The 22,735-nt window shown below is 34.5% G+C and overlaps 1 protein-coding gene across 1 annotated transcript in view; it reads left to right on the top strand.

The window, feature by feature from the left end:
* Positions 1–1,035: 1,035 nt before the first annotated feature.
* Positions 1,036–22,735, top strand: part of LOC105835985 (dynein heavy chain 5, axonemal) — a 29,084-nt gene continuing 7,384 nt past the window's right edge. Inside the window, exons 1-28 of the mRNA XM_036282723.1 lie at positions 1,036–1,131; positions 1,374–1,607; positions 1,671–1,825; positions 1,966–2,189; positions 2,363–2,640; positions 2,813–2,986; positions 7,988–8,217; positions 8,424–8,623; positions 8,937–9,160; positions 9,280–9,455; positions 9,597–9,779; positions 9,931–10,329; positions 10,469–10,719; positions 10,986–11,237; positions 13,398–13,561; positions 13,643–13,903; positions 13,970–14,198; positions 14,512–15,185; positions 15,644–16,449; positions 16,623–16,830; positions 16,973–17,359; positions 17,465–17,637; positions 17,704–18,070; positions 18,767–18,961; positions 19,067–19,205; positions 19,311–19,587; positions 19,905–20,346; positions 20,675–22,032. Coding sequence (XP_036138616.1) covers positions 1,036–1,131; positions 1,374–1,607; positions 1,671–1,825; positions 1,966–2,189; positions 2,363–2,640; positions 2,813–2,986; positions 7,988–8,217; positions 8,424–8,623; positions 8,937–9,160; positions 9,280–9,455; positions 9,597–9,779; positions 9,931–10,329; positions 10,469–10,719; positions 10,986–11,237; positions 13,398–13,561; positions 13,643–13,903; positions 13,970–14,198; positions 14,512–15,185; positions 15,644–16,449; positions 16,623–16,830; positions 16,973–17,359; positions 17,465–17,637; positions 17,704–18,070; positions 18,767–18,961; positions 19,067–19,205; positions 19,311–19,587; positions 19,905–20,346; positions 20,675–22,032 — 8,756 coding nt within the window. The remainder of the gene's footprint in view (positions 1,132–1,373; positions 1,608–1,670; positions 1,826–1,965; positions 2,190–2,362; positions 2,641–2,812; positions 2,987–7,987; positions 8,218–8,423; positions 8,624–8,936; positions 9,161–9,279; positions 9,456–9,596; positions 9,780–9,930; positions 10,330–10,468; positions 10,720–10,985; positions 11,238–13,397; positions 13,562–13,642; positions 13,904–13,969; positions 14,199–14,511; positions 15,186–15,643; positions 16,450–16,622; positions 16,831–16,972; positions 17,360–17,464; positions 17,638–17,703; positions 18,071–18,766; positions 18,962–19,066; positions 19,206–19,310; positions 19,588–19,904; positions 20,347–20,674; positions 22,033–22,735) is intronic.

The raw sequence follows: 22,735 nt of genomic DNA, 5'->3' as shown, positions 1-22,735 counted from the left end.
ATAAAACCAATTTTTAAATCTGTTTTAGTGGAGAGGTCAAATTATCATTTCTGTTTCTCTTCGATCCATTATGCACTGTCGTCAAATCTTTCAAAATAACATCCCAAGTATTTTATAATTTTGAATCTAGAATCAATTGAGCAACACATATTGGCGAACAAAAATGTGTTAAGTTCTCAATTAAAAATATTAATTATTAACAAAATTATTGTACAAAATATAAATAGGGGAGCCGTAATATTACTTGTTCTTTTATTACTATTATATTGTAGAATATTTTTCTAAGATGTTTTCAAAATTTTAGCACGCACACACAAATCAATTAAGAACAAATGGATTTTAAATATGAAGAATACATTTGCAATTTTTTAAATGATTACTAATGCTTTATACAACTGATAAATGTATAACGACGAACCTGTAAACTCCAAGACCACTAACTATTTTGGTCTCGCGTGTTACAAAATTATTTTCAAAATTGTTTTTGCGTTAGAATTTTCATTACTTTGTTGCATTATATGTTATCTCTATTATATGTCTTTCCATGTATCTTTCCAAATATGTCTTTCTATAAACGTTCCCAAAAACGTTTTAATTCATACAATTTATATACTATATGTACATAAATAGTAACTCAAATGTGTGCCTAATAATCACACACACACACACACACACACACACACACACACACACACACACACACACACACACACACACACACACACACACACACATCTACAGTTAACGTACCTAATGTTCGCGATTTGTAAAGGAAATATCTACCATATAGTGATACTGACTATAGTAGTAGACAAGTAGAATGTAGAATCGCGTGGAAATTCCCACACGACACGAAATGCGTCGAAGGGCGGTGCCAGACACGAAACCGTGGCACTGTGAGCTATCCCCTCGCACCACCTCATACGCTCGCAGAAATTGGCCAAGCTTGAGGGTAGTTTTCAGTGCAACTTGCACTTCACTACTCAGTCTCTACTCAGATTTTCAACCGCGTTGTCATTTTCTATCTGTTCCATCATGTTTGTACAAGGTCTCCAAATCAAACAAAGATCGGATAATTCCGATCTTGGGGAAGACGGTAGCGACGAGGAAGGTCCTGAAGATATTCTCCAGGTCAATTTTTCGCAAACAAAACTAACTTGACGTTTTTGCGAATTTTTTACAAGTAATATTTAAGATAATAAAAAAAAATCAGATATTGATAGCAATATATTGGTGTCATGTGTAACAAATATATAACAATATAAAATAATTATAAAATATAATATATTTTTTAAAATATAATATATGTATACAAATAATTATAACTTGTTATGATCTCATTTAAAGAAATATTTTTTCTTTTGTACTCACAGAAACGACGGGAAGAATGCGAGAGAAAAGCCAGACGAGGGGAGATGGACCCCCGTTTGGAGTTTGCCTTTCAACTTTTAATGGATGCGACGCAGTTATCGCGTCACGAAGTCATGGACCACGTTTTCGAAGATGACATGTTGGACGAAATTAATCAATTATTTATGCCGCACATGAGATCTGCTCTTGTTTGGTACTATCAGGAAGTTGAGGAGTCAGAACCACCAATTGATACGGTACAAAATTCTTAAATCATTGAACACATAAAGATCGAAATAATTATAAAAATTTCATTAAAGGTGCAGCCAAAGACTGTAGCTTCTAGACCAGCCCCAAATGCAACAACATCAAAAGTAAAGGAACAAAAGGAACCAAAGGAACCACCTAAGAAAAAGCTTTTTTTAACTGATGGCTGGCAAGTGCCTTGCACAGGCATTTGTATTTATATGTTCAGGTAATTTAAAAGTATAATGTTAAAATATAAAATACACAATTATTTTATGCTTGTTATTCATCATATTTCTGTAATAATTTAAAAAGATATTAATTACTACTAAAAACCCAATTTCATCTTTAAAATATGCTTTTATGTAGGATCAATGTATCTAAACAATTACCAGAAGAAGGATTTCAAAAAGACCTTTATACGGGTGTGATAGATACGATGAAGGTAGGCGTAATAACTTCTATTCAAAGAATTGTAGAGCAAGTATTTATGGATGCTTTAGCACATCCTGGTGCAGAAGGTGAAGACGATTGTTCGATGATTAAGAGTCTCTTGTTACCAGGTTTGAGATCTTTTTGCAGCGCTCTTAAAGGTACTTTTGTAAATTTATATCAAATCATAAACTCTATTTTTATTATTGCATTAAAATAACACTTACAAATATTATTTAAAATAAAAACAACAAGAAATTTTAATTAAATATTAAATAATATTTTTTAAAGTTATGATTGTAACTACTTGTTTAAATTTATAATATTTATAAAGTTTGCGAAAAGGTAGCGCTTGATGCTGGTATATTCAGCGACGGTGAGCTAATGATGACGGAAGTGCACAACTTTGAAGAAGCGAAAGCTTTTATAACAAAAGAAAATGTTGTAGAACAAATTGAAGAAAGAGTAAAACTCTGGATTAAAAAACTCAAGGATTTTATGGCAGAAAGTAAGCAGGTTAAAAGGGAAAATGATGTCTCTGGACCACAGCAAGAACTTGAGTATTGGAAACGACGGGGTGCACAATTTAGTCAACTAGTCAATCGTTTACAGGTTTCGCCTTTTTCCTGTGTAAAACTTTAATTTTGCGTTTAAATTACTCATGTAACATTTTTTTATTCAATATTTTAATGCATAATGTATACTAATTATTTTGAGTAAATTATGTTATAAATGTAATAGATTTCGTGTTTATAAATATAAAACTTTAAACAACAAATTGTAGGATCACGAAATCACTATGTCACTTCTATGTTTGCAAGTAGCACGTTCAAAGTTAATTAAAGATTGGGTTGACGCAGAAGATGAAGTGACTTATTGTTATAATGAAGCGAAGGATAACGCGAAGTTTATTCAAGCGCTAGAGAAGTGCTGTCATTGCCTTTACCTCGATGATCCTGTGAGTTACTTTTTTTGTAAGACAAAAATGTGATGCTAATATAAATCCTTCTGAAAAAATATCTATTGGACTCACAAAAAAGCTATTGTTATTAATAATATCCAATATTAAAATCAAACAGTTCTTTATTAATTTCTAATAGTTTTTTTGTGAATCTGATAGTATTCTTGAAGACAAATTTCACAAAATGCAACTTTGTATGTGTTAGGATCAGGACGGGGTCACTCCGTAATGATCACAAAGTCGAGCACGTAGAACTCGGGTAAACTTTATATTTATTAGTAGAACGACACGTACAAGTACACGCTATCAAAGCAAAGCGAGAACAGAACAGGCGGGAGAAAAATGGTAAGTCCCGCGCGCATGAAGGCGTATACCAACTTAGAACTAGAGAGAACAAAGATGGAGGCTCTCAATAGCCATGTCACTAACGTTAGGTGTCGACACTAACAAAAAGTCTGATCCGAAGATCGTAAGATGCACGCGACACGCGCCAACACCTCCCCTCGAACTGAGGATCGGTTATTTAACTTGGGATGTGTTGAAGTCCAGAAGCCTCTATGCACCTCAGATGTTTCGGCTTTGATAGCCCCTTAGTAAGCATATCAGCCGGCATATCATCAGTTGAAACATGGTCAATTTTCAATAGGTCATTACTTAAAGCTTCTCGGATGAAGTGATGGCGGATGTCTATATGCTTGCTCCGGGAGTGGAAGGTCGGATTCTGAGCCAGTCTCAGTGCCCCCAGGTTGTCGTTATGGACAGTGATGTCGGCCAGATCCGGGAATCCGAGCTGTCTCAGAAATTTGTGCAGGTACATCGCCTCCTTGGCGCATTCGGTCAGTCCCATGTACTCAGCCTCTGTCGTAGATAGGGCGACTGTCGGTTGCTTCCTCGAATCCCAGGAAATAGGACTACCTGAAAGCTTAAACATAAAACCAGTATAGGATCGCCGGTCCTGTGGGCAACTGCCCCAGTCGGCGTCGACGAATCCTTGGATAGGCCTCGAGTCTCCTCGATAAATCAGTCCCAGGTCTCTGGTTCCCTTCAAATATCGAAGGACCCGCTTGGCTGCAGTCCAGTGTTCCTTGCCGTGATAATTGTTGAATTGACCAAGGTAGCTAACGGCATAACTTATGTCAGGACGTGTAGTGACGGCTAGGTAGGTCAAAGCGCCCACGAGTTCTCGGTAGGGTGAGTCATCTTCTTCGTCGTCAGTTTCCGTGTTCGTCCTGGTCAATTTCACGTTCGAGTCCACAGGGGTGCCGACTGGGTTGCAGTCGATCATTCCGAAACGTTTCAGCAGATCGTCTATGTAGCCTCGCTGATGCATGGTTACTTCGTTTTTGCCAACGTTAAACTTGATGTTCAGGCAGTGTCCTATCTCGCCCAGGTCCTTAATGTCGAAACACTTCGACATTTCTTCGTGAAATCTGGAGATAACTGTAGGGTCGTGATAGGCGACGATGATGTCGTCCACGTATACGGCTACAATGATGAGGTCTTTCCCTCTTCCTGAGTGGTACAAACAGGGGTCGGCATCGGAAGGGATGGCTCCAAACTTCTTTAGTGCGTTGTTCAATTTCGTGTACCAATTTCTCCCAGCTTGACGAAGACCGTATAATGATTTCTTTAGGAGGCATACTTTATTTTTGTTTTGCATTTCGTGCAGCATCTTCTTCGCCTCGTTCGCGATATACTGGTCGTCGTCGTCCTTTGAAATCGAGTTCAAGATTTTTTCCAGCTGCTTTGGAGGCTTCATCAGAATCTTTTCGTTCAAATCTCCATTGAGATAGGCAGTTGTCACGTCAAAGTGGCGTATCCTCATCCCGAGACGAGCGGCCATTGCAGCAATAAGTCGTATCGATCCCATACGAGCGACAGGTGCAAAAGTCTCGTTAAAATGTAATCCGGGCTGTTGACTGAATCCCTGGGCGACAAGTCTAGCCTTGCGTCGTTGAATGGTTCCGTCGGGGTTAAATTTATTTCGCAACACAATGCGGCTGCCGATGATGGTAGAGTTCTCCGGTCGGTCAACAAGTTGCCATGTATTGTTTTGTATAACGGACTTGATCTCCGATACCATGGCATTCTGCCACTCCTCAGCTTCTGGGCTTGTCATCGCTTGTTTCATTGGTATTTCGGAAATTAGAGCTAAACTCTCCTCAACATACCCGGCATTTTCAGTGGTAGATGCATATACTTTACGAGGTCTTCCTCTCTCTCCGGTCCTTAGGATCTTCGGCCTTCCTCGTCCTCTGGACGGAAATTGCGGCGGTTCCGGAGGAGTTTCTCCGATGTTGTTTTCTTCAACCTGTTCTTCATCTTCGTCGACTGGGTTAGGTATCTCGATGTCGACAAATTCGGGTTTCTCCTCCGTTTCCTTAGTCGTTGATTTCTTGTCTGGTTCTTCGTATGATGGATGATTCAGTGAATATGGATTCGTATCCTCAACGAATTTGACGTCGCGCGATGTGACTATTTTTTTTTCTTTGGATAGCCATATTCTGAAGCCTTTGGATTCCGTGGAATAGCCCAGGAAGGTACCCTCCTTGGATCGTCGATCTAGCTTTCCTCGATTCGGTTCTCTGTTCAGACAGAATACACGGCATCCGAATTGTCTGAGATGCCTTACGTCGGGTGCATTTCCGGTCCACAATTGATATGGAGTAAGTCCGTTTAGACTCCTGGATGGACACCGGTTCCGGATATAATTAGCGGTGTTAACCGCTTCGGCCCAAAAATTAGGTGGTAATCCCGACTGAGCCAGTAAACATCTTGCTGTATCCATGAGGGTGCGGTTTCGCCGCTCTGCGATCCCGTTTTGTTCAGGGTTGTATGGGATGGTAAGTCGCCTAGTTATACCCTTTTCCTTTAGGAATTTGTCGAAATCCTTGCCTGTAAATTCAAGACCGTTATCAGATTGGAAACATTTAACCTTCCTACCTGTTTGATTCTCCACGAGTGCGATGAATTCTTTGGTTGCTTGTAGTGCCTCGCTTTTGTGTCGTAGGAATCGTACTTCACTCCATCTCGAATGGTCGTCGATAAACTCGATGAAATATCTCGCTTTCCCGTTCGATTCGACCCGCATCGGGCCGCAAACATCAGAGTGAATCAACTCGAGTGATTTTGATACCCTGCTTGATTCCTTGGGGAAGGGTGTGCGAGTCATCTTTCCTTCGAGGCAGATTTTACAGTTGAAGTCTTTGACGGTAGAGTCGAATTTTAATCCGTTCATGACTCCACGACGCTGTGCTTCGATGAGATCCCTCGTGTTTAGGTGCCCCAGCCTGCGGTGCCATAGTTCAAGTGCTGAAAAGTCCTCCGAGGTTGATAGTGCGTAGCTTGGTTCAGAGATTAATGCGCCTTGAGTGACTTCGCGTGCGAAGTATAATCCGCCGACTCTGTCCGCGACCAGCTTAACGCTCCCGTCTTTATCTAGCACTCTTGCGTCCCTTTTAGTAAAAATTACATTAAAATCGTTATCTGTTATTTTACTTACGGACATTAAATTTGTGCGCAGGTCCGGAACGTGTAGAGTCTTGTTTAGTGATACGAGTTTATGTGTGCCATCTACATCGGCCGAAACGATCACTTTTCCTTCACCAGCCGTCTCAGTTGAAGCGCTGCTTGCCAGGCTCAATTTTCCGTGTCTCGAATCGTTGATTTCGCTAAATGCCTCTAACTCGCCGCAGAGATGTGAAGTAGCGCCGCTGTCCAGACACCACATTCGTTGGCGCTCGTTCTCGCTGGCCTGTAGAGCTTCCCCGGCGTACAGCGATACCTCCTCGGCATTTTTAGCAGACGGGCTTTTGTCAGTCTTCGTCCGACAATTGGCAGCCTTGTGGCCTTGCTTATTGCACTTGTAACAACGGAATGTACTAACCTTTTTGTCGTCCGTTTGTGCGTTGTGTTTGCGTTCGTGAGCGTTCGATTTGTCACGTGCTCGTCCCTTGTATTTTCTTACGAGCATAGCCTTGTCGCCAGTGTTATGAGTCTCGTCTTTTCGCGCTTCATCTTCCTCGATGATCTTCACACGTAGAGTGTCGGGTGCCGGAAGTTCGTCACGAGCCTCGATTGCGCATCGGAAATTGTCGAAGCTCGATGGCAGACTATATAGCAGCATTGTTGCCATCACATCGGGATGTATATCGACTTGCATATCTTGCAGCTTGTCGACCGCGTCGAAAAATTTATTAATGTGCTCACGAATGTCGCCGCCCTCATCCATCCGATGAAGCATCAATCGTTTCAACAGTGTAGCTTTTCTGGCGGGTCCTCGCGATTGATAGGTTCCTTCAAGTTTTAGCCAAACATCGCGCGCAGTGGCGCAGCCTTTAATCTGTTTCAGCTCGGAACTACCAATTGCTAATATAATGTCGGACTTTGCCTTAGCGTCGCTCTTCTCCCAAGCTTTTCGTGCGGTTTCAGATGCCGCATCTCCGGCGATAACCTCAGGTTTCACAAGCTCACCGCTCACATACGGCCACGCGTCATTTTTTACGAGGAGAGCTTCCATGTGAAGTTTCCAAGTGTCGTAATTGTCTTTTCCGAGACACTCGATTCGCGTCACGCCCGCGGTGTTCATGGTGAAAGAGGGTTATGTATCGGGTTACTCTCGTTGTGTATTTCACTGCTTCGACTTGTCGCGATGCCCCTGGGCCCATAACCTGTTAGGATCAGGACGGGGTCACTCCGTAATGATCACAAAGTCGAGCACGTAGAACTCGGGTAAACTTTATATTTATTAGTAGAACGACACGTACAAGTACACGCTATCAAAGCAAAGCGAGAACAGAACAGGCGGGAGAAAAATGGTAAGTCCCGCGCGCATGAAGGCGTATACCAACTTAGAACTAGAGAGAACAAAGATGGAGGCTCTCAATAGCCATGTCACTAGCGTTAGGTGTCGACACTAACAAAAAGTCTGATCCGAAGATCGTAAGATGCACGCGACACGCGCCAACAGTATGCAATTAAAAATTTTGATTTTTACAGGTAAAAATGCGGGATTCGCTGGTATCACTATTACAAACTGTTAGATTAATATATAGTGTCTCAAGATATTATAATACTTCAGAAAGGACAAGTTCGCTAATGATTAAAATTACGAATCAAATGATTGTTGCCTGTCGAGATTACGTCACAGAAAGAGGTCGAGGAGTTATTTGGGGCCAAGATCGCGTAGCCGTTCGATCGAGATTAAAACACTGTTTACGTCTAAACAAGTAATGAGCATTTTACATTAAATAATAATCTTACAAGAGTTAATACATACATTTCATTCTATTGTTATATCTCTAATCATCTAATTATGTGATAACTGGAGATGTAATTTGTAAACAATTAAAGAGTTTTTAAAACATTAGAATATAGAACATTTCTAGTACTATTACATTAAATATAAATAATTAATAAGTAATTTTTGTTTAAGAGCTTATAGAGAAACATACAGACTAGTTCGATGTTCACCAGCAGTTACAGAACAAGAATTTTCTTTTTCTGAAACACATGTCTTTGGTCGATTCGATGCTTTCTGTGCTAGAATTCGCAAAATTCTCACCATGTTTGATCTTATACAAGATTATCAGACTCTCTTTGAGAGACGAATGGAAGGTTTACTCCTTGGAGAAGGTATAAACTTTAACGTTTAATTTTTATTATATAAAATATAATATAATACATAAATATATACAAAATACATTCTTGTTAAATATTTTAACAACTTATAAATTAAATTAAATTTTTTGTTATTCACTTAGGTTTATAATTTTGTTATATAATTAACACTATTTGTATTAATAAATTTAATAAAATTATACAATTATTTTTTTTAATAAAAATCGTGGATTATTATTAAAATTAATTTTAATTAAAGCAAAATAAAAATCCTAATTAAAGGAAGCATATTTTTATTTCGCATTAATTATTATGTCCAATATTATAGCATTAGAAGAAGCTATAAAAACCTTTGAAGAAGCTAAAAAGATTGCGACTAGTAAGTCTTACGATTATCTCGATCCAAGGAACACTGATTTTGATATCGATTATGATGATTTTATGGCAAAAACAAATACATTGAAAGAAAATATCGGTGAGATTATTGAAAAAAATTATTCCGATGTATGGGAAACACCACAGGGTATACGATTTCTAACACGATTTGAAAAGGTGATGAATATATTCGTTCTTTTAATAAATCCGCAAGAAGAATTGCGTACAAATATTTTAAAATTATCAATTTTTTTTAATATGCGAACTCTTTTTCTAAATATTTTTGATATTCTAAGGTCAGTGAAAAAATACCGCTTACCAAATTAGAGGAAAAATATAACATAGTTGTGAAATATTGCGATAAAGAGATTGACCGAATTTTAAAACTATTCAAACGACAAAGAGACGATCCTCCATTGCCGAGACACATGCCACCTATAGCTGGACGATTGACTTGGGCAAATTCTTTAAAGTAAGTAAAATAGTTATTAATATAATTAAATGTAATCTTAAAGAAATTTTAAAAATTATATAACTTAAGAAATATAGTTTTGAAAATAAATAAAATAACTGTCTATATAAAGAGTAACATTGAAATTTTTATAAAAATTAGAGTACATCTGGATGAATTGACAGCATCCGTGTCAAATCATCCTGTTTTAAAAACGTTACCACTGACTGCTGACTTGGTGAAAAGGTATAATCACGCAATTGCTATTCTAAAACAATATCAGAACGATATTGCTGAGATTTGGACGCATCAGAATTCTTGGGTTATCGAGGACTGTTTAAAACGGTCAGTTTTAAACTATTAGTTTTAAGTTCAAAAATTAATTTTGTTTACTTAAAATAATTTTTAAAAAATAAATACTGTTATATAGAAACAATATTTATATTAAACAACTTATAACTATAAATAATAATAAAAAAAAAACTTTGCATAACAGCCCGCTACTTACAGTCGACGAGAAATCGGCGAAAGTGAAGGTCAATCTCGAAAACCGAGTTATTCTTCTATTTCGTGAAGCGGATTGTTTAGCAAAGATAAATTTGGAGATCCCAATTGTTGCACTAACAATATTGGCAAAAAAAGATTATTTTACTTTAGTCACGGATTCGCTCCAACTTATGATCGAGGAATTTGTTTGTACCGCAAAACGCGTTAAACTAGAAGTTCGTCCGTTATTGTTACCACATTTAGTTTGTATTGCGTCTTTATTGGAACCTGGTTTAACAACCTTGACCTGGACCAAGGCAAATTGGAAAGATTTTTGCCAAAATACAAAAGAACAGATCAAAACTTTTGATATTCTTATCACAAGAGTTCATGACGTTTATGATAATAGGTATGTGTTATAGATAAAATTAACTAATTTTTGTTTCGATTCTTGTAATGATTGTTCCTTTACTGAAATTTAAAAAGCATTAGAAGCTTACAAAATTATACAAGTTAATGTAATAATATCAACAATATAATTGTACTAGGATTTTGCAAGTGTTGACAAGTATGCAAAAAGTAACTTTGCATACTCTGCCCGAATCTGATCAACCATGGGCAATAGAGGAATTTGTAGAAAAGAACGAAGAAATATGTAGGATAGCAGCAATAGATTTACATCGTAAAAGCACAATGATCGAAGAAGCGGTAGAAGAAGTATTGCAGCTTGTTAGAAAGGCTACAGATAGCTTCAAAAGCACTGTCGATTCCAATCAATTTGATTTTCTTACTACTGAAGGTTCCTTACCTTGTTCTTTTTAATTTTACAATTAAAATATTAGGTTTTATGCAAAAATTAAATTATTTATCTTTTGAAATATTTTTAAAATATTTTTGAAACATTTAAAAATTCCTTAACCCTTTAAACCGTTTTCTTATTTTTATTTTCTATGTAAGAATAATTATGTAAGAATAACTTATAAAAATTACGTATTAACTGTTATACAGTTATTTTTATAAAAATTTTTAAATAATACAAAAATAATTTTTTTATTTAAAATAAAGGAGCGGAAGGACAGGAAGCTACAGAACAAACAGTTCAGCAAGATTGGTCTGTAGTATGGAATTATTTCGATGATCCTCATCAATTGTTAACAACACCTGGTTCTTTATCCAAAAGTATGCAAGAAATGGTTCGAAACGCAGTAACCGAGATGAGACGATATTATTCCAGAAAAATCGTGGATGTGTTAATAAAAGTCACCAGAATATCTTTAGATGCAATCAGAAAAAGATTTATTCGAGAACTTGATTCAGGTAATTCTTTAAATACTTGTTATTTAACTTATAATTTTAAAAAATTGTTGTAATAATAAATATTAGTTTTTACCTTGAACAAAACAAAAATTTTAACTATTTTTATTTAACGACAAGGAAGATTTTACAAATTAAGTAAATAACCTTTTTACATAAATATATTTTTGTTATATGTTTAAAAAATTCGAATTGTACAATTTAAACAAATTTTGTTAAATATCAAGAAATTATAGAATTAATTCAATAGTTTTTCAGTGTTAAGATATTTTTTTATTTATGAACAAAAATTCTTTTCTATATTTTCTAAACTATAAAAAAATTTTTATGTCATACTAGCTATGCCCTGCCACGCGTTGCTGTGGCTCTCTATTCTTATCCTACGTTTTTTTCGAATTTTCTTTGTTTTCGTTGTTTAACTTTTAAGAGCCTTGCTTTACTGTTGCTCTTTTTATTTTATTTTTGAATAAGCATTTATTTATCTTTAATAAATCTAATATTCATTCATTCACGTACTTTTACCTTTTTTTTCTAAGAGCTGCCATGGATTTAGAAATCCATTCAAAAGAATTTTTCTTATTACTTTAATTTAAACACAATAAAAACATTTTTCGCCTCTCCCGGTCTCTCCCGTCTCTCCTCGTCTCTCCTGGTCTCTCCCTGTCTCTCCCCGTCTCTCCCGGTCTCTCCCCGTCTCTCCAGGTCTCTCTCCATCTCTCCCGGTCTCTCCCCGTCTCTCCAAATCTCTCCCCGGCTCTCCCCGGCTCTCCCCGTCTCTCCCGGTCTCTACTCGCCTCTCCCCGTCTCTACTTGTCTCTCCCGGTCTCTCCCCGTTTCTCCCAGTCTCTCCCCGTCTCTCCCCGTCTCTTCCGGTCTCTCCCCGTCTCTTCCGGTCTCTCTCCTTCTCTCCCGGTCTCTCCCCGCCTCTCCCCGTCTCTACTTGTCTCTCCCGGTCTCTCCCCGTCTCTCCCTGTCTCTTCCCGTTTCTCCCGGTCTCTCCCCGTCTCTCCAGGTCTCTCCCCGTCTCTCCCGATCTCTACCCGTCTCTACTCGCCTCTCCCCGGCTCTACTTGTCTCTCCCGGTCTCTCCCCGTTTCTCCCGGTCTCTCCCCGTCTCTCCCGGTCTCTTCCCGTCTCAATGTGTCAAAATTTCAATAATATTAATGAAAAACTATTTCTTACACTTAAATTAAGGCCATCATTTTTGAAACATTGGTATATCCAAAATCAAACCCTATAAGAACACTCTCGTTTTCGAATGCAACATTGTGTCAAAATTTCAAATCCTGCCATTGTGTCTAAATTGTCATATACACGCTAAAAGAAACATTCTCAAATTAAAGGCCTGCATTTATGAAACAACCAGTAAATCTAATATTCATTTATTCACGTACTTCTAACTAAATTCAATACAACGTTGTGTCAAAATTACAAAAAAATATTTAAAAAATATTGTTTAAAATTAAATTATGGCCATTATTTTTTAAACACACGGTATTTCCAAAATCAAACCCCATAAGAACACTCCCGGTTACGAATGCAACATTGTGTCAAAATTTCAAAGCAATCAGTGAAAAACTTACGGAGATCTTAGATGAGGAACAAACATTTACATTTTTATATATATAGATTCAATTTTTAATAAAATACATGGATAAAAAGTTGCTTTAATCATATTAAAATAATTAAAGTAATCTTTTTAATATTTCCTTTCTTTTAAACTATTAGATATACTTATTCATATAAATAATTATTTTACATGTAAGGCGACTAAATTGATGTAAATAAAAATGCTTTTATACTAAATATAAAGTCTTTCTCTAATATTTTTTTATAAATGAATATTTGTCTTTCACAAATTATGTCTTTATCAGAATTTATTTTTATATAATTATATCAAAGATATTTAATTAAATATCTTTAATAAATTTATGTGTGTGTGTGTGTGTCTGTGTGTGTGTGTAAACGTAATATATATTAGATTATATTGTATTAAACAAATATTATTAAATATTTTGAGTGAAATCTAATTAAACATGGCCAAATATCTTCAGATTTAAACAGTTTTTTATCCAAATTAATCTCCATTCAAAATTTGTTGCTTAAATCCGTTGCAATTATAAATTAATTGTATTTATAGAAGAAAATTAATTGTATTTATAGAAGCAACTCCGAATCCAATATTCTTATTACATGCAACACTGATGATTCCTGCAGTAACAGTCAAACCAAGTTTAGATGATGTTCAAGAAGCATTGACATCAGTTGGAAAAATGATTACGGGTGTCGCGAAAGGAGTTGCGCAATGGAATTCTAGAGGTAGTAAGGTAAGACAATTATATTAAAATTGTAAAGCTTAATTTTTTTATTTAAAACATTATGCAATTTTTATGTTATTTAATTATTAGAGCTTGTGGAAGAATCTTCCCTATACATCTAAACGAAATTTAGCCAATATTGTATTGCAAGCACAAAGTGACGCCGCAAAACAAAAGCAGGAAGAACTGGAAGATTCGAAAACTAGAAGGCGAAGACTTTATAAAATTCTCTCTGAAGAGAAACCTGTATTTCCGGTTCAAGAAAAAAACTTCTACACAATGGTTATGGACAATAAGGAAATCATTAAACTTCTCGGCATGTTAAGCAGTTGTACAATGGAATTGCGACAAGTAAGTAATAATAATATCAAATTTGACATCCATTTATCAACTTAAATTGCCACATTAAACTTATAGGACTTGACAGAATTTCTTGATCGTTGGAAGCCTTATAAATTTCTGTGGAAAAATGATCGCAATATGCGAGAATTGCTACAAATCTCTTTGTCAGAATTCGAAACTATTCTTCGTAAACACAGTGAACTCGAAGATCGATTAGCTACCGAGCCAGATATGATCATATTCGGTACATCGATTGCTGTATCAACAGAAAAGCTGAAATATGGTGTTTATACAGAAATTAAAGGTAGCTTTAATATATTATTATTTAAATATTATAATTCTAGATTTGACTGTTTTAAATTATCTATATTAATAAAATATTTAAAAGTATTAATTTTAATTGTAAGAATAAGTAATAATTTTATGAAATAATTTAATATATAAAAAGTACAGAATATGAAAAGTAGGTAGATACATACATTTTATCTTTTTTTATAAAATTATCAACAATTACAATAATTTTATCCAAAGTTTTAGACAATAATAGTAATTTATTTTCTATTTTATTATTAATGCGTAATAATAACAGACTACTTAATTAAAAACAATTTTTATAGGTTGCACACATAAAATAGGTCAAGCAATGAAGAAAAAATATCGTCGCGAAATGGAATACGTTTATGCGCTAATAAACGAAATGGATCGTAAATTAGATCATCAAATTCGCGATTTGGATGACGTACGTCTTATTATGGACACTTTGAAAAAAATTCGCGAGCAAGAGGTTGATATGGAACTCAAAATTGATCCCATCGAAGAAGCTTTCAATATAGTTACAAGATACGAAGTACCTGTGGATCAGGAATGCTTGGAACAGGTGGATAATTTGAGAGATACCTGGCAAAATCTGTTGGCACGAGCGCAAGGGAGTCATGTCTTGCTACTGAATTTACAACCGCAATTCGAAAACGATTTAAAAAATAATCTTGAGAAATTCCGTGCCGACAATGAAATGTATTGCGAAGAGTACAGATCGTCCGGACCGATGCAGCCAGGTTTGAGTCCCCGTGACGCTTCAGATAGACAAATATTGTTTCAGAACAGATTTGATGGCATGTGGCGAAAGCTACAAACCTACCAAAGCGGTGAAGAGCTTTTTGGTTTGCCTATCACAGATTATCCAGAACTTTCACAAATCAGAAAGGAGTTGAATTTACTGCAGAAATTGTATAAACTTTACAATGACGTCATTGACAGAGTCAGTAGCTATTACGATATTCCATGGGGCGAGGTAAGAAATCATGCGTCGTTTCTTATATACACAGGGCATATTTTAATATACGTGTGTGTACGTGTGTTTTTATACGTGCATTCTGTAATTTTTTTAAATTTACAAGTTAAACAATATTATACGTACATACATTTAAGGGGATCCTGGAGTGAAATTTGATCAAGGTTGATAATGTAGTCATTCGTGCACATCATTAATAAGATTTCATATGTATTTCTTTTATAGATTTAGAAATTCTTTTCCAAAATTAAAGTACACATATTAATATCAATCTATGAATTGGATTTTATATTGAGAACGAAAAAAATTGTTTTCATATTGTTCTACTCATCAAATTTTTACGCGTATATAATCTAAATTTGCATTTTTAATTTATTAACAATTAAAATTGCAAATATTTTTTGAAAATTTTCGTATTTGTACAAACATAGATTGTTATAGTTATGTAAATTATTTAGGTTAATATCGAAGAAATAAACAATGAATTGATGGAGTTTCAAAATCGTTGTCGCAAATTGCCAAAAGGATTAAAGGAATGGCCAGCATTCTTTGCACTTAAGAAGACAATCGACGACTTTAACGATATGTGTCCCCTTCTCGAGCTGATGGCAAACAAAGCAATGAAACCGCGTCATTGGCAGAGAATTGTAGAAGTCACAGGGTATTTGTTCGATTTGGAGAGTGAAGGTTTCTGTCTTAAAAATATTCTTGAAGCGCCACTACTAAAGAACAAAGAAGACATCGAAGATATTTGTATATCAGCTATGAAGGAGAAGGATATTGAAGCGAAATTGAGGACAGTAGTAAACGAATGGTCATCTCATGAATTGACTTTTATGACGTTTAATAACAGAGGGGAATTGTTGCTGAGGGGAGATACAACAGCAGAGACTATCAGTCAACTGGAAGATAGCTTGATGGTTCTTGGCTCACTTATGTCAAACCGCTACAATGCGCCCTTTAGAAAGCAGATACAACAGTGGCTTTCTGATTTATCTAACACGAATGAAATCCTCGAAAGATGGTTACTTGTGCAAAACATGTGGGTTTATCTCGAGGCGGTGTTCGTGGGTGGCGATATTGCGAAACAATTACCAAAAGAAGCTAAAAGATTCAGCAAAATCGACAAAAGCTGGCAAAAGATCATGCAACGTGCTCACGAAACACCAGGAGTTGTACCTTGTTGCGTAGGCGATGATTTGCTGAAGCAGCTTCTACCACATTTACAGGAGCAATTAGAATTATGTCAAAAATCTCTAAGTGGGTAAGTATACTACGATTAGTAATATTTATATGATCATCCTTCTTTTTTAAACACTTAGGAATCTCTGAATGTAATTTTCACTTTAATTACAGCAAATTTTAATGTAATACAAATTCAAAACACCTATTAAAATCTGTTTTCCAAAAATTATTTTTTTAAATATCGTATTTTAGATATTTAGAGAAGAAACGCATGATGTTTCCAAGATTTTTCTTCGTTTCTGACCCTGCACTCTTGGAGATACTTGGACAAGCGTCCGATTCTCATACTATACAAAATCACTTACTTTCTATATTCGATAACACACGCTACGTAAAATTTCATGACATTGAATACAATAAAATGACAGCCATTGTTTCATCAGAAGGTGAAACTATACAGGTAAATATGTATGTATAATTAATTAAAGTAATAATCTCATATAAATGTACATATATAATTATAGATATAAATATAATATATATGAATAATAAATCTATTAATTTTAAAAATTAAATTAAATTTGTTTTAATTATCTATAAAGCTTGAGAAAGCAGTAAGAGCAGAAGGTTCCGTGGAAACATGGTTGATGCAATTGTTACAAACATCGCAACTTTCTTTACATTCTATTATCCGTCAATGCTACAGCATGATTAATGACGCAAACTTCAATTTATTGAGCTTTCTTGACAAAATGCCTGCTCAAATAGGTTTGCTAGGCATTCAAATGATTTGGACGCGAGATGGCGAACTAGCCTTAGCTCAAGCTCGCGCCGATAAAAAAATTATGGTCGAAACCAACAATAAGTTTCTTGATCTTTTAAATACGTTAATCGATCAAACCACAAGAGATCTTACTAAAATAGAACGAATTAAATTCGAAACATTAATTACTATACACGTGCACCAACGTGATATTTTTGATATTTTGGTATGCTGCTAAATTAAATTTTTACTGTCTAAATACGTATTTGAAACATGAATATCTACTAGAATCTCAGATACAACGAATAATTAATATTTTCCATTTATCTAGTGTCGTTTGAATGTACGATCCGTGAATGATTTTGAATGGTTAAAGCAATGCAGGTTTTATTTTAAAGAAGATCTAGACAAAACATCCATATGCATAACGGATGTTCATTTTACCTACCAAAATGAATACTTGGGATGTACCGAGCGATTGGTTATTACGCCATTAACCGATAGGTAAGTACAATCGTGTCTTCTATCATACGGCATCGTACGCGCTATTTCAATTTTTATACATTTTAGATGTTACATTACATTAGCGCAAGCTCTGTCAATGTCGATGGGAGGATCCCCGTGCGGTCCGGCAGGAACCGGAAAAACCGAAACTGTAAAAGACATGGGAAAAACTTTGGCAAAGTATGTCGTAGTTTTCAATTGCTCCGATCAAATGGATTATCGAGGATTAGGTCGCATTTATAAAGGATTGGCACAAAGCGGCTCATGGGGCTGTTTCGATGAATTTAACAGAATTGAATTGCCAGTTTTGTCTGTTGCCGCACAACAAGTCGCTGTAGTACTTGCAGCAAAAAAAGAAAAAAAGAAACAGTTTGTCTTCACAGATGGAGATCAAGTTGATATGTGTCCAGAACTTGGAATATTTATTACTATGGTAATGTTATTATATAACAAAACAATTGAGAAATTAAAATAGAGTTGAGTAATTTGGAGTAGAAATACCTCGTAAATATGAGAAATAATTAAATATTAAATCAAACCTTATTTGTTCTTTAAGATTCTTTCCTGCCTTTCCTTAAATTCAAAACAATAATTCAGAAATTCTTCAAAAATTTCTTTTAAATTTTACCAAACTTTTAAATTGATCCCGATATATTTTAGAATAAATTATTACTCAAATTTTAAACTTATTAAAAGAACTGATGTTACATTTATCATAAGTTTTTATATCTTTTCAGTAATTAATTGCACAACTTTGTTTCAGATAAAATAAATTTATAATGTGCTGACCTAAAATAAACTTTTACCAAATAATACTTTTTCGATATGTTAATATTAGGCAAAACATATTTTTCTTTCTTTTTTACTGAAAATGTGTTTCTGATCCAATATTATCCGTTGTTCTTGATTCTTATTTTCTTTTTCTAAATGCTGTACAAATAACTTAAAAAATAAAAAATTTTTATAATAAAAATAATAAAATGTGGCAAAGTTATATATAAAAGATATGATCTATGATTTTTACGTCATACAATTTTTTCGTATTTACAGAATTTTTTTATTTATAATATCATATGTTGTTTAATAAAATGTTTAACCCATAAAAAAATTAATGCTGTGTAAATTGTAGAATCCTGGGTATGCAGGACGAAAAGAATTGCCAGAGAATCTAAAAATACAATTTCGCACAGTAGCTATGATGGTACCTGATCGTCAGATTATCATACGTGTAAAGTTAGCTAGTTGTGGATTTCTAGAGAATATTACTCTTGCTCGTAAATTTTATACTCTTTATAAATTATGCGAAGAGCAATTGACCAAACAGGTAATATTAACTAATTGTAAATTGTTAAAGAGAAAAAGATTTTTTTCTTAAGAAAAAACCCGATTATAAGTTGTTCATGCATTTTGCAATGTAATCAATTGTTAGGTTCACTACGATTTCGGTCTGCGAAATATATTGTCCGTGTTAAGAACCTTAGGAGCGGCGAAGAGAGTCAATTCCAAGGACACGGAAAGTACAATCGTCATGCGAGTTCTAAGAGACATGAATCTGTCGAAACTCATAGGTTATTATGCTAATATTAATTTAAACAAAACGCATAAACTAATTAATTACATATATAGTTAACGCATAAACGTTAATATGCTAAAACATGTAACACTTTTTTTAGATGAGGATGAACCACTCTTTATATCTCTCGTAGCTGATTTATTTCCCAATCAAGTCCTGGAGAAAACTTCATATCCTGAATTGGAAACAGCTATTAATGAACAAGTAGAGCAAGCTGGACTAATTTATCATTCGCCATGGGTACTAAAATTAATACAATTATATGAAACGCAAAGAGTGAGACACGGTATCATGACGTTAGGTCCAACCGGCGCGGGCAAGACTACTTGTATACATATCTTAATGAAAGCATTAACGCAATGTGGCAATTCCCATAGGTAATGGAATATTAATATATATATATATATATAAAGTTACTTATTGAAAGATACAGAAAGGGGAAGAGAGAGAGAGAAAACATTTATTTGTACATTGCGAAAAACATATATCACTTTATAGCAATTATTCTTATTGATTTCTCTTTCTGTCTCAATCTTTCCCTCTCTCTCTCTCTCCTCTCTCTGTCTCTCCCCCTTCTTTCTCTCAATAAATGATTTTTACAAAATAAAAAATAAAATAAAAATAAATATTATTTATAAAATCAATTTTTTCAAATTTATATATTTATATTATTTTATTTTATTTAACTTTACAGAGAAATGAGAATGAATCCTAAAAGTATAACAGCCGCTCAAATGTTCGGTCGTTTAGATGTAGCTACGAATGATTGGACAGATGGAATTTTCTCAGCTTTATGGCGTAAAACATTAAAATTAAAGCAGGGTGAACACATATGGCTAGTACTTGATGGTCCCGTTGACAGTATTTGGATAGAAAATTTAAATTCTGTATTGGATGATAATAAAACTTTGACTTTAGCTAATGGTGACAGATTATCGATGGCACCAACGTGTAAAATTATTTTTGAGCCGCACAACATTGATAATGCTAGTCCTGCAACTGTTTCGCGAAACGGAATGGTGTACATGAGCTCCTCAGGATTGGATTGGAATCCAGTTGTTACTGCTTGGCTAAAATCACGATCGTCATTGGAGCAAGAAGTTCTCGAAAAATTATTTACAGATTCTTTCGCACAGGTAAATTAACAATAAACAATTTTGCCCATCTATTTTTCTATGTGATTTAACTTTAATATTAAATTTTAAATGTAATATTTCATGTAATTTTACTGTCATTTATAGTAAAATCAATGTTTTTTTTAACTTGAAAAAGATATTAACTATTATTAATTAAACAAAAATTGACGATATAATAAGATTAAATCGGTTATTCTTTTATTAATTATATTAAGTATGTATTTTAAATAATAGTTTATAAATTATGTAATAAGAAAGAAATAGCATCAAGTAATCTTGTTATAAAAATATAATATTGTAAAATTTAACTAAATTATTAATTTATTAGATCTATTCATGGAGCACTCAAACGTTAGTGCTTGCTATTGATGTCTTGCAATGTAATATAGTAAGACAAATGCTTTGTCTGCTAGAAGGCTTAATACCTCCTGAAGTAGAAGTAGAAGAAACCGAGGATGAAGATATGGAGAAAGATAAACCTATTCCTATAACGGCAGAATATTTAACACGTCTTTACGTTTTTGCGTTAGTGTGGGGTATAGGAGCATTGTTAGAAACTGCCGACAGACAAAAGTACGACAGGTATCTTCGAGAAAACTTCGATACCTTGGATCTTCCAACTTCTGATAGGTATTTGGATGCTACGGTATTTGACTTTTTCGTCACTGATAAAGGCATATGGGATACATGGACAAGTATTGTGACCAATTACGTTTATCCGGAATACTCAACACCTGACTACAGTAATGTTTTAATACCTATACCAGATAATGTAAGGATTCAATATTTGATTGATTTAATTGGTCGTCAGGATAAAGCTGTGTTACTAATAGGCGAGCAAGGTTCTGCTAAAACTGTCATGATGAAATCATATATGAAGAAAGCAAATCCAGATACAACTTTGAATCGCTCTTTCAATTTTAGCTCTGCAACTAGTCCATATCAGTTTCAAAAAACCATTGAGAGTTACGTAGAAAAGCGTTTAGGAAATACATTCGGACCACCAGGTGGCAAAAAAATGTTAATCTTTATTGATGATGTAAATTTGCCTCAAATCAATGAATGGGGTGATCAAGTGACCAACGAGATTGTTCGGCAAACTATGGACATGAAGGGATTTTACTCTTTGGAGAAACCTGGTGACTTTACCGCTATTGTTGATGTTACTTTCTTAGCGGCCATGTGCCAGCCCGGAGGCGGAAGAAACGACATTCCCTCAAGACTCAAGAGACAATTTTGTATTTTTAATTGTACTTTGCCTGACAACGCATCAATCGATCGAATCTTTAGCGTCTTAGGCGAAGGACATTACAATGTTAAAAGAGGATTCTCACAAACAGTGCGTCAGCTGGTTAAGAAAATGATTCCCTTGACTAGAATACTGTGGGAGAGAACACGGGCGAAGCTGTTACCAACACCTGCGAAGTTTCATTATGTATTTAACCTTCGAGATCTCTCGAGAATCTGGCAAGGTATGGTCGGTACATTGTCAACGGTCATTGATAAGGAAAGCGTACTGATGTTGCTTTGGAAGCATGAATGTACACGAGTGTTCAGCGATAGACTTACGATACAAAGCGACAAAGATTGGTTTGATGAAGAATTAATTCGCGTTGTAGCCGATATTTTAGGAGAGAAATATATAAATATGCTGGATCAAAATCCTACATTCGTCGATTTCATGAGGTTCGTAATCATGGTTATAACAGATGCAAATTTTTTTTTATTGTTTAGAAAAAGGACTACTTTTTCGTAGTTTATATACCAAATCTAAATCCGCAAAGAGAAATATTTTATTCATTTTTTACAATTTTTGAAAATTTGTAACTGATTTGCAAGAGATTTTGAAAAAGGCTCAAATTAATGCTTAAATATTCTATTTTAATATAGAAATATTAATATAAAAATCTTTTATTATCGTATCATTGAATTTCTAGCTCACTTTATTTTTAGAGATAAGTATAATCACACAGTGTCAAGTAAAACGATTAGTTCATGCAGCCAAATTTATATTGCAAATATTACTTCATCTTAAATTTTAATAATAAATTTGATATATGAGAATAGAAGATCATATTTTATTTTAGAAATATTACAAAAAAATAAAAAAGAATAAAATAAATTAATATATTTTAAAAAATTACAAAATTATTATTTTGGAAAAATCAGTATCTTTAAAAAATTATTAAAATAATTAATTTTAAAATATAGAAAACATTTTTAATACGTAAACCTTCCTAGCAAATACTAATTATATACCTGTTTGCTGAGTTTAGTTTCATATATTTAACTTTTTAAATTTTTTATTATGTGCAATAGTTTTACAGTAAGCTACAATAAATCAATTATAATTTATTCTGTGAGCATACATCAACCTTTGTTGATCTGT

This window comes from Monomorium pharaonis, chromosome 2 (assembly GCF_013373865.1).
Source record: "Monomorium pharaonis isolate MP-MQ-018 chromosome 2, ASM1337386v2, whole genome shotgun sequence".
In the NCBI taxonomy this organism is placed as follows: Eukaryota; Metazoa; Arthropoda; class Insecta; order Hymenoptera; family Formicidae; genus Monomorium; species Monomorium pharaonis.
This window is presented reverse-complemented; position numbering and strand designations above follow the sequence as displayed.